This window comes from Syngnathus typhle, linkage group LG13, assembly GCF_033458585.1.
Source record: "Syngnathus typhle isolate RoL2023-S1 ecotype Sweden linkage group LG13, RoL_Styp_1.0, whole genome shotgun sequence".
Lineage (NCBI taxonomy): Eukaryota > Metazoa > Chordata > Actinopteri > Syngnathiformes > Syngnathidae > Syngnathus > Syngnathus typhle.
Window position 1 is genome coordinate 6,180,350 of NC_083750.1, and position 12,355 is coordinate 6,192,704.

Below are 12,355 nucleotides of genomic sequence, written 5' to 3' on the forward strand. Positions count from 1 at the left end.
GTTCAAAGCAGTGAGATTCCAAACAATCGAGTGTTTTGTTATGTTTTTACCTTTTACCAATAGCATACCACAAATAAGATTATTAAAATGTTAATTCAAAAATTGAAAACAAAATGTTTTGTGATGGTTATGTTAGGAACAGATTAGTTTGGTTTATTGTATTAAATCAAATTATAATAACAAAAAATGTTAATTAAAAACAAATCTCCAAAACAAAAGAGTGATCGTGCTTGACCTTAATATATTATCCATATGACATTCACGTGTGTCTTTAAACATTTCAGAAAAATATACTGTTGCAAAAAGAGTTGTAGAAGCAGCTCTTATGTGACAGATTCAAGTTAAAGGTGAGAAGTTGTTTCACTATACAACGACATCATGCTAAAATGAATGAAGCAAAACTGACTGAAGCGGTAACCTAGTGAGGGGCAGGAGGGTCAATTGAGTGGGTTAAGGGTGGGGTTTCTCACCAAGGGAATCACATTTCCAAACTCTGTGGGCCTGAAGACTCAGCTAAGAACTGAGAGAGCTTTTGTACTGCAGAGAGGGAGAGCGGGAGCTGTGGGACAGGGGGAGCACAAATTTAGGCAGAATTTCATTGCACACATGCACTTGGATTTGTCTGGTGGATTTCTAAATACTTTACTTCCATAATGCTGCCTGGGTAAGACAACTTTGCTAATGTGTTTTTTTTTACAAATTAAGCAAGCTACATTTTATGACATCACTGATTTCTTCTCAAAGGCACTCAGTCATATATCAGCACACCTTTGAGAAGTTCTTCATTCAAGAAAAACCTTCACAATATATGGAGCTGTCTTGTCTAACATTCCAACTTTAGTTTATTTTTTAAATAAAGTGTCAAATGAATACCAAAATGGAGCTAATGGCTTATGTGTCTCCTCAGGTGGCCTGTAGTTTTGCATCTTGTAATCCTGTGCTGTCGGACTGCGGCTTCACAGTTTCTGGAAGGTAACGTTCATGATTATTCTAATGCTGTCAATTTATTTCGGCCTTGAGAATCTGAATTATTATAAACCTCGATCATAAATCAAATCACACTTTACAGAACTGAAATATATTATACGCTTGCCCAGAGACGCAAAACTTAATGTCTTTTGTTTTTGTTAAAAGCGGCAAAACTTTTCTGAGATATCTTTTGAAGTCAAACGCCAGAAACATTGGCATCTTTACGCTTTCTTTAGACTGCCGTACCATTTACTCAAGAATCAATCAGAGGTTGGAGGGAAAATGATATTTCCCTATTAATCTTAATTCCTCATTTTACCAAAACGTTTCTAAACCTTTTCAGGAAGATCTTTACCAGTGACAGCAGGACTGTGTCACATGTTCTTTAATCTATCCCAGCAATTTACATGATCAGGAATCATCTTAATATTAGTTTCATTAATTCTATTTTTTATTCCCATATAATTATATTTCATCATGTGTTATTTGTTGATCTTTATAACGGATTTATTGTAAATAATAATACTTATCAATAACAATTATTTAATAACTGAATATATCTAATAATAATCTTGGTGATTATTATTATAATAATTATAATAATAATTATTATTATTATTATATTCCATGTAGGAATGTCCCGGTCGATTTGTCCATTTTTAAAAAATCTAACAACTGTTGTCTCAAAATTTAACGCACTCCTGCTTGAAACATTTGTTCAATTTAAAAATAAAAGAAACGAAAAAGAAAGTTGATTTCAATGCTCCATATAGTCCCTTCAAATTAACAGCGATTAGTGACGACAACAACACATCTGCTTCCAAAGACCCCAAAATACACATTGTCGTCTCCCACTTTCCATTTCCATTGTTAACACCTCTGACATTGTGATTTTGGTTGCGCTACCTCCTGTGGCAGAGATTGTTTGGCAGCAGGGCAACTTTCCTTTTATGTGCTTGCATGCGCATATGTGTTTGCAAGCTGGTGGCAGACAAGCCAAACGCTGCACACAATGAGAGTCAGAAATACACATTCTTATGTTTCTTACTTGTTAGAGGCCATTACAGACGATATTTGAAGTGGGAGGTTTGGTTCTTTAAACATCATGTATGTTCAAGTGAGTGGCTGTATGCGTTTTGGCAATTGATGATGAAAATGACTTTCCATTTAGAATTTTTTGGGTACGTATTCATGCAGACTTAAATGGAAACATTAGTGCTTTTATGGTCAGAATATTTATTCTCTACACGCTAAATAGCTCATTACAAAGGCTGCCAAGTTCTGAGGAACCTCCTTGTAACTGCCAATGTTTGTATCTATCGAGAGGGAAACTTGTGTTATTAGTTAGAAACTCTCTGTACAGTCAATGTAAGCATTGTTCTCCTTGCAAATACAAAGTTTATACGGATGGAAGGATGGATGGATGGATGGATAGATGGACGGACGGACGGACGGACGGATGGATGGATGGATTGGAGGTTTTCTATTCACTACTCCACCCACTTGCTCTATGATTTTTAATTCATGTTGAGCTTGTGAAAACTGGCATCACTTTTTCCATCGTAGTCGTCCTCCATTTCTTCTTTCACATTGCGCCCACAGTCTGCTTTTCAACCAGTTCCCACCATTGACATTTATTGCCAGCAGTCTGAACACACCATGTTCACGTACGAGATGAGCGAGGTGCCACCTACAATGCTGTCAGTTTACTTTATTAGGACTGCAGTGATTCAACGCAACGTCTATAATGTCTTCATTGAGCAATGGTGATTTTGATTTGAACACAGTAGAACAACTGTAAAAGGTAATGATAATTAACCCTCAACTGTGTGGGATTTAATGGCAACAAATATACACTGGAAACTTAAACTCCAAAAGACTGGACTGAGTTGTGTTTCTTCACGATGAAACGTGACAAAGCAAAAACTTTCGTTCCCACTGTTGTGATGAAGAAATGAGTTTTAAAACGTGATGTCAAAAACAATTTCAGATGTACCGTACTAGAAAGAAAATACATTTTGGCCACCTTTTGCTTTGGAGCTTGCTCGTTCAGTCTACTGTACAATAATGAGAGGCTGTTGTTTGTATCTCCATTTCCATGGTTACCTTTGAAACGTTAACCATGAATCATTATCATTGTTTGTGTCACACAAGCTATGCTTTGGAGTGGAAAGGCTACAAAGAATGTCTGTCTACTAATTGAAGGACTCCAACATCATACTGTAGTTGTCAACTTGTCTTTATGCACCACTGTCATTTCTATATTAAAATATGAAATGCACTTTACATCGGCTTAACTCGTTCACCGCCAGCCCGGGTAAAACAATGGACCTTTGACTTCTATACCATCAATGACAAATATAGAAACAAAAAATGGGTGTCCATAACAAACCAGATGGCAAGAGCCAGTGCTTACTGACTGATTGATCTTATCTTACCAAACTAACACAAAGGAGTGTGTGTGGGAAGCCAGACTTGCAAGGGCTATGTACTGTATAGTATATTTATTTTACACAAACAAAGTGCAAAGAAACTTATACTGCTTTAACTAGCTGTTTAGATCTCCAAACAATAGTGAGTCTTCTCAAGTGGGCACACTGGCAGATGGTATTCTGCCAGTGACACTCTGCAGAAAATATGAGATAATATTTTCCTGTTACATTTTTTCTGAAGGTTGTCTTTCATTCCACACAGTAAATGTCTGTCACCAAGCATCGGCACAAGTCCATGCAAAAACATCACTGGATGACCGCTTTGTGCTCTTCCGGGGGTGAAATTTGGGTGACAGGATGGATGGCAGGGGATTTGGGAAGCGGGATGGTCCGAGACACTCGATGTCATGGAAACAAGCCCTCTGCAGATGGTCACCTCTGATCTCCAAAGTCCAAACAATACATCCCTTTATCTGCGGTAGCTGGAGGCCTTACAGTGTAATGTTGAGAAAGCAAATGAGATGTTCATCTCAATCTAGACAATTGTCTTAATAACATGTCACATACCTGTTGGGAAGCTATTAAAACCTAAAATCTACCTAGAAACAAGTCTTTGATCTGCTACCATCTAACTCGTTGTTTTTTTTTTCAAGATTTGTTTTTATTGATTTATTGAAATTTATTGGTTCCCAATTGTGTGAAATTGATTCTTGATGAATTATGTCCACTGACCTGGTTTCCAGGAATGAACATCTGACATTCCAAAAAACAAATTCTATAACAAAGCAATACAATACATATCTTAAATTGCTTTCTGCTTGCTTAATCAACAACTCATTCGGAATAACTGTCACGGAACTGCTTTTTAAGTATGATCCTCGACAACGTGGAGCCAAAACTGAGAACATAATTTAACATCATTCAACACCAGGCAATCTAAATTCTGCCATCCATGCACAAGTGACTCTGGATGAACACAACCTGCACTCAGATTTCTGCCGACGTTGGTGTGCAAATAATTTTAAAAGAAGGGCCGGGATGTGTCCAAAGCAGCAACGTATGCAGGGTCAAACGTTTGGGTCAATGCCCCCCCTGGGGCAATCTCTTCTTGCGATAACCTTTTTGACTCCCACTGTTCTCCTGCTTTCACCTTTGCTTTTATTTTTTCATCTCCTTTTGCCCTTGGCTGAGAGTGGAAAGGGCAAAGAGTTGTTTTGTGTTAGTGTCTTGTCACTTTCCCACAATTTAAACTCTATACTATAAAAAAAAAAAAAAATCACTTGAATATAATCTTGTTTCCCTACAACTCCATGATGACGATCTCAAGCTTCAACCGAGAGCAACAGTCATGGTCTATTAGTGACCGATCCAAAGTTTATAGTTTTGTTTTGTGACCGGTCACCTTGAGCTTGTGTCCAGCAAATGTTTGGGGGACTTTCCAAAAGCAGATTAATTCCTTCAACTAAACCAAAAATGGTTATAGAATTTCTCATGGATTCACATAAAGTGCCGCTTGCCAATTTTAGTTGTTTCTATTTAATGCTTTCTAACTCTGGGCTGTCTGGACTGGACTTTCCAAAAAAGAGCTGTTCTTACTTTCCTGACTGAACATGGTCTAGAAATATGAAATGAAAACACACTGTAGGGGGAGTGGAAGAGTGAGAGGAAGCTGCAGGGGGAGTGCAAGAGAAAAGTTAAGTTTCAACACTGGCGTCATTGATTAGTGTGTGTGCGTGTGTGTGTGAGAGCGTGTGTGTGTGTGTGCACATGCGCAACACTGAGAGGGAGAGTAGAGAAAGTGAGGTGTACCATTACCTGAGAACAGCTGCTCTCTGTTTGACCTTTGTACACTCCTCCCATGTTTCTGCATTGTTTTTATTCTTTGCAGTGTTCACCATGTAGTCCACAGTCCACCTCTTATCCATAGTATTGTGGGATTGGACCCGGCTGACCTATGACCCTTAGGACAAGCGATAGAGAAGATGGATGGATGGACAGACAGACTAGGATAACAGTTTGGGTGTATTCCCTCTTTAATTAGCATCTTTGAGACTAATTTAACATGATAAAAATCCATAATGCTATCATAACTAAAACAGCAAAGACAAACAACCATACAGAAAACAGTACTGTACACATATGAATACCTATTTCATCAGTACTGTACACTTATAGTACTACACACACATGTTGCATTATTTTCTATGACCACTAGAGGATGATAAAATATCAGATTGGTTCAGGTTGCGTTTTTTTAAAAGTGAGTGTTTCTTTCAAGGTGAAGGGCTGCCATTTTGAAACACACTTCTGAAAGAACATGTTTGCTCAAATTACCTTTAAATCCTGTGACTGGCAGGCGATGAATTCAGAAGTCACCCTGAACAGGATAATCGGTGCTGAAAATAGATAATGAATGATACTCAATGTGAAGGCACTGATTATAATTGGAAAACAGGTCAATATCAATATGGAAGACTATTACTACAAATCTCTGCTAGTCATGTCATAAATCCTATAAAACATGTACCAGCTCTAAATCTTTGGGCCACAAGGAAGTTTACAGGTGATAATAGATTTACAGTAACTACTATAATTGGCAATGACATGTCATTTTGCAGTAGTTTACTGCAGTAAACCTGGATAGAGTGGAAAGTGAGAGGGAGGTGAAGGGGTTACTTTTTCTGGAATCCAGAGGCCCTAAAAGGGGTCACCATGCATAGACACTGAGTGTGAATTAACATGTAAACATTTATAAAGTAAGCTACTTCCAAATGGTAATTGAAATGATATGCTATTAATGATATCTGCTTTATGTAGATGATGTGATAATGATAGAAGAGCCTCTTCCTCCTCTTGTGTTTTCCTAAAATAATATTGAAGTCCACTAATTACTATTTGCCTCTCTAATAGATATATTCATAAAAATAAAAATAAATCATATCCTTCAATGCATCACTCACTTGTGGGAGGTTGAAGCACAGAAATGCTGGCATGGATTTGGTAAGAATTATCCATCATGAAATACATTTTCATCCTCACATTTTTATCAATTCCTAACATAAGTCTAGCAGACCACCCCAAATCTGTTTACCCCTCCTCTCTGACTAATCCACAAGGATTCATACCAAAGGCCAGTTTCCTCAGCCTCACTAAACCAATCATCTGCTCCATTAGAGTGTATCCGACCATTCTTCCCATCATGTATAGTGTATTCTAACAACAATGGAACCCCGGTTTCACTTTTCTGCCAATTAATCACTTCAATAACCAGTTCTTGGCACATTGACTGATGATCCAGAAATTTATATTGCTACCTCAAGTCGAGTCAATTGTACATTTGTGCAGGAATTGATCGCAAAGCTCTCTCGTAGTGGTATGCTTGCTAACATGCTTGTTAATTGAGGACTCTAAATTGTCAATAGCTCTGTATGCAAGTGTGTATAGCTGTTTATATGTCACTCTATAACTAAAGCTTTTTTTTTTTAATCCTACATTATGACTATGTTCCAAAATTAGGTGATTTAAGAAATATATATAAATATAATCCATTAGGCATCCATATAGCCATAAAATCTATATAGCATATAAATCGTTTTGGATTATAGTGTATGTGAATGGGGTTAGGTCGCGACATTGGTGTTTTGTGGAGGGGGAGCGATAGCTGAAGCTGGAGAGAAAGCGAAAGGAATAATGAGCACACGCTATAATCTGCCCGTCCACCCAAGTGAAGGGACAAGGGAGTGAAAATCAGGTCTGCTGTGTGGGCCAGAGGAGGGGGAGTCACTAATTACCAAAAGAGGCGGAGGGAAAGAAGCAAAAGAGAGCAAGGTTAAAGAGCATGAGAGGGGATGGAGAAAAGACAGTAAGAAGGTAGAAAGACTTTTTTGTATTGGACTACTTTTTTTTTTACTCTGCATACTCTGTGTGCAGCTAGTTGGTGTCTTGAGAGGATCCATCTTTTTACACACACTGGGAGAGGAGAATGGGAACCCTTTGCATCTCCCTTGCTCTTTGCCTACTCTTATCCACACCTTTGCAAGCTCAATGGTGGAGTTTCATCTGGTCCAGCACAAAGAGTAGCCCTAGTCCCTCTCCTCCATCCGTAACTTCTCCGAGGTCTTCAGACATGCCAGGGACAACAGCGTGGGTGGGACGTGAGGACGAGACAACGGGGACGGCTTTCAGTAGTGTGATCCAGACTGAGATGTCTAGTCTTAGCCCTGCAGGGTCTTCCCAGGGGACTCTACCTCCAGATGTGACTACAGTTGTGATGATCAGTAATGCCAGATCCCATTTCAAACCACTGAAACATTGGAAGAGTGGTGAGTGGAAAAATTGGAGGATAGTAGCTTTTCTATTTTAGATCTATGTATGTCACATTTTGGGAAGAAGTAAGCATGTATGTACAGTGTATATTGTGTGTGTGTGTGTGGTGGGGGGCACTCTTATTATTTTACTATTTTTCCATCTATTAAATGAATGAATTAATATTACAGCCAGCTATAGTTAAAAAGTGATTTATGAATTGGAATTTTTTTTTTTTATTCAAAATTTCACAGGTTGTTTCTCAGGGCATTAGATCGATGGCAACTGGACTGTTCGGGTTGTCTTTACGTTCCGCCTCTGAACCTAACTAGCTTCTTCCGTTTATGCACAAGGCTAGTTAGGACAGCAGTAGCTAGTACAGTTGCCATTGATTCAATGAAGGAAGGAAATGTTCTGGGTGAGTCTTCATATAAGCATCTCACAGACCATCCAATTACGACTAACAATGATAATTTTGGATTTGGCTTTTCAGATCAAGACCCAAGTTAGAAATTTGGTTCCTCACTGAGGTCAATACTTTAATTTAATAGGGTAGTTAATTATATAGTAAAGGAGAAATCAAGATTACACAAGAGAAATATTCATAATGAAGTATTTTGTGTATGTGCCTAATGATCAACAAAATGTATCAAATTATTATACTCTAAGAATTGTTGATCCAATAAAAATGTATACATTTATGGACCCAACATAGGGCAAATTAAAAAACTGCCAAACAAAATAATCCGTCCGCATAAGAGCCTATTTATCAGACCAAGGTCATATCATGTTTGATTCTAAATGATTACCTTATTTTATTGATTTTGATTGTTACGTTAATCTCAATAAAATGCTGACAATTCTGCATGTAGACTTTCTTACATGGTAGCACATGGTGACATAGCCATACCCTGATGTAGGTTACACTAAATCTTTGCGAGCCTGAGAAACCTAAAGAGAGTGGGCCAAACAGCGGGAAGCTTTTGTATGGCATGACAGGGTCAAGGTGGGTTTAAAAGGTTATGTGCGGCAACCCGGAGGAGGGGCTGGCTTTTATAAATCTCGCCAAGCTGATCAAGCATTCATGTGGCCAACATGATGATGAGGATTATGTGGAATTTGAGAGACGTTGAGAAGAAATTGTGGCACAAAGTTTGCTTAATGGCTGACACACTTGAAAAGATGCTAATTCGGATTTAACTGACGTTTATTGATGAAGCATGAACTCTGATTAGTCTCTGAATTAACCAAGATGTGGAGTTGGTCTTTTTTACACTTAAAATACACGTCAAGCATTTAGCTTTAGTAAAATGGACTGAATTGGTAAATTGGCAAGTCTTGGGAAATTTCTGATGGTGACTAGACTACAAAGGATTAAAGTTCATGTTGGGATTTAGAATTTTATAGTTGTGTTGCTTAAGGTTATGTAACAAGAGTTTTGGGCTTAGATGGCCACTGTACATGTCCCGCTGTGGACAAATAGTAATTGTTTGTTTGAAATATCTTGAAATATATGTATCGTGGTCTAAGTTTGTATAGAGGCACATCTGCTGTCAGAAATTCTCTCTTCCTTCAGAGCATACCTACACACACATTCATACTAAAGCCTCTAATTGGGTATATTTCCAGTTGGTCAGGCTGATAAATTAGAGAGCCCCAAATCTTTGGAGTGTCTGGTGTAATCTGTAGCTTTTGTTCATATGAGTGAAAAAAAAAGTGTGTGTGGCCCCCATCTAACACAACGACGAGTTCTGGGGGTTAACATTGGCCTCATTGCGATTGTTCATTTGTCATGCTCAAAGGACTAGGAGATGTTTTATGTCAATATAAATCCTCACTTGGGTAGCAACCGAGAATGAGTGTGCATGACTATAGGTATAAATACTGTAGCAGGGGTGATGTTGACTGGAATGCTGAGGTGACAGTTCAATGGTCGAAAATAAAGGGAATGTGGGGTCATGTATTCACACTCATATGCATGAAATAGTATAATTGCCACACATTGTGAAATACTGTTTTGGATGGAGGATTATGTCCTTGCGAGGCAGAGCGGTGAAGCGTGAACAGTATCAGGATCAAATCGAGTCGAATAAAAGTCAGGAAGAATCACAAGTGCACACACACACACACACACACACACACAGATAGATAGATAGATAGATAGATAGATAGATAGATAGATAGATAGATAGATAGATAGATAGATAGATAGATAGATAGATAGATAGATAGATAGATAGATAGATAGATAGATAGATAGATAGATAGATAGATAGATAGATAGATAGATAGATAGATAGATAGATAGATAGATAGATAGATAGATAGATAGATAGATAGATAGATAGATAGATAGATAGATAGATAGATAGATAGATAGATAGATAGATAGATAGATAGATAGATAGATAGATAGATAGATAGATAGATAGATAGATAGATAGATAGATAGATAGATAGATAGATAGATAGATAGATAGATAGATAGATAGATAGATAGATAGATAGATAGATAGATAGATAGATAGATAGATAGATAGATAGATAGATAGATAGATAGATAGATAGATAGATAGATAGATAGATAGATAGATAGATAGATAGATAGATAGATAGATAGATAGATAACTGCTTATAGAGTGCTGCACATATGCTGCCAAAATAAGTCATATCACAACAAAGTAAGTTAAAATAATAAAATAAAAACAGGGGAAAGCATCTATCAGCATTGTTCTCTGTGTCAAACCATAAATTACATAATCGATTAAGACACCAGAAATGAACAAATCGATTTTACTCATACTGACACTAGTTTGGGCATGAATATGTAAACACCTCTCTGATAATTTGACCCTTTTTTTACCCCACACCTCAAGTTTTGTATTGTCTGTCTTATCAGATCAAAACTCCGGAAATCATCTGGATTTGACAGAGTTAATTGGCGTGCCCCTTCCACCTTCTGTCTCCTTCACTGCTGGCTTTGAGGGCTTTCCAGCGTACAACTTTGGGCCCGAAGCCAACATAGGAAGGCTCACCAAGACCTTCGTGCCAGGCCCATTCTACATCGACTTTGCCATCATTGCCACGGTAATATGAAAGAGTTTGAATACAAACATATGGATTTCAAACACTCCCTAACTAAACAGAAAGCCATATTCAACCTTTAAATACTCAACTGTCAAGAAGCTTAAGAAAATTGCGCCACCTTGTGGTATTGTATGTTTAATAAATATTCCCCCCCCCCTCTTTAATTCTCTGCATTTCATATTAGTCTACTTTGCAACTTTACTGCCTTCCATTTTAGTTTAGTTTAACTCATTTAGTTTAGTTTCTGCTAAGGTCTACTTTATCTTTCTCAAAGATTGATTTGACACAGGTACACACTAATATTATTCACCATTATTTTTTCATGCTTGGCACATGCAAGATGATATTTTTCCCATTTGCATCATCACTTGTAAGTTGTAATTATCTGCAATTACATTTTATTTCTCATTTACCTTAGATCCGTCCAGCCAGCCAAAGAGGAGGCATGCTCTTTGCCTTCACAGATGCCCGTCAAAAAGTGGTTGAGTTGGGCTTAGCCCTCACCCCAGTTCACAAAGGTCTTCAAAATATCTTATTATACTACACTGACAGTGAACAGCCATCCCATAGCCAAAAAGCTGCTGCCTTCAGTGTGCCAGACATGACGGACCAGTGGACACGCTTTACTGTAAGTTGTACTATTATTTGAGAAATTATACTGAAGGACATCTAATAAACCAATTTTATTTTGACACCATTAAATCAGCTGCATGAAAACTAATCATCAATTATATTTAAAAACATACATCATTTGAAAGTTCTGAGCAAGTTTTAGTATTCAAGTATTTTTAAGTCTGTCGTTTTGCCATGATAGGTTGTGGTGGAGCACAATGAGGTGCGTCTCTATATGGACTGTGGTGAAGCAGAGAGGACGACCTTCCATCGAAGGCCAGAAAGACTCAATTTCTCACACAACTCTGGCATTTTTGTTGCAAATGCGGGGAGCACAGGGCTTGAGAAGTTTGTGGTAAGTGGAGAAGAGCTTAATGAAGCATCTGTGCATATGTATCAAATGTTAGGTTATATTGGACTTGGAAGTACTTCAGTGCAAGAGGCAGCTGATGTAGCTATAAAGGACCATAAATATGTCATGACCACCAAAGAGCCTCAGCAATGTCAAATTGCATAATTGCACAATTGTTGACATTTTTGAGGATCAAGCACCGAGAGGAAGTACTATGTAGGGAGTGGGATGGGTTCTCATGTGGAAAGAGGGAGTGAATAAGGGAGTAAGGTGATAACGGATGAGGAAGTCAGACATGCCATGAAGACCTAGATTAAGTCAGCACAAAGTGCTTTGTACCATTGCCATTCGGAAACTCGAAGAACATTTGAGGAATGGTGTTTTCATGTTTCAAAGAAAAGCAACACCCTGTGAATGACTGGCGACGGGTTTAGGGTGTTCTTATAACACGATCACACAAAACTGATTTTTATTTCACAATAGCATTAGCTTGAAGGCCTGTGTATTTGAGCAGTTGTAAAACGTGTTGGTCTCTGGAACTATTTGTCATTATGCTGCTCTGATGAACAATGCACAAATGCTACATGCCATACCTTTA

At 37.9% G+C, this 12,355-nt stretch overlaps 1 protein-coding gene across 6 annotated transcripts in view; it reads left to right on the forward strand.

Annotated features, from left to right (window-relative positions):
• col15a1b (collagen, type XV, alpha 1b) overlaps positions 1-12,355 on the forward strand; it is a 25,680-nt gene continuing 13,325 nt past the window's right edge. For 5 of the 6 annotated variants that reach the window (XR_009717556.1, XM_061294798.1, XM_061294799.1 and 2 more), the window contains exons 1-5: positions 1-664; positions 908-972; positions 10,606-10,793; positions 11,212-11,421; positions 11,608-11,760. Coding sequence is in view for 5 of the 6 variants with exons in the window: in XM_061294798.1 (XP_061150782.1) it covers positions 654-664; positions 908-972; positions 10,606-10,793; positions 11,212-11,421; positions 11,608-11,760 (627 nt within the window). In the remaining variant the exon portion in view is untranslated. The remainder of the gene's footprint in view (positions 665-907; positions 973-10,605; positions 10,794-11,211; positions 11,422-11,607; positions 11,761-12,355) is intronic. The other variant, XM_061294802.1, reaches the window with a different exon arrangement.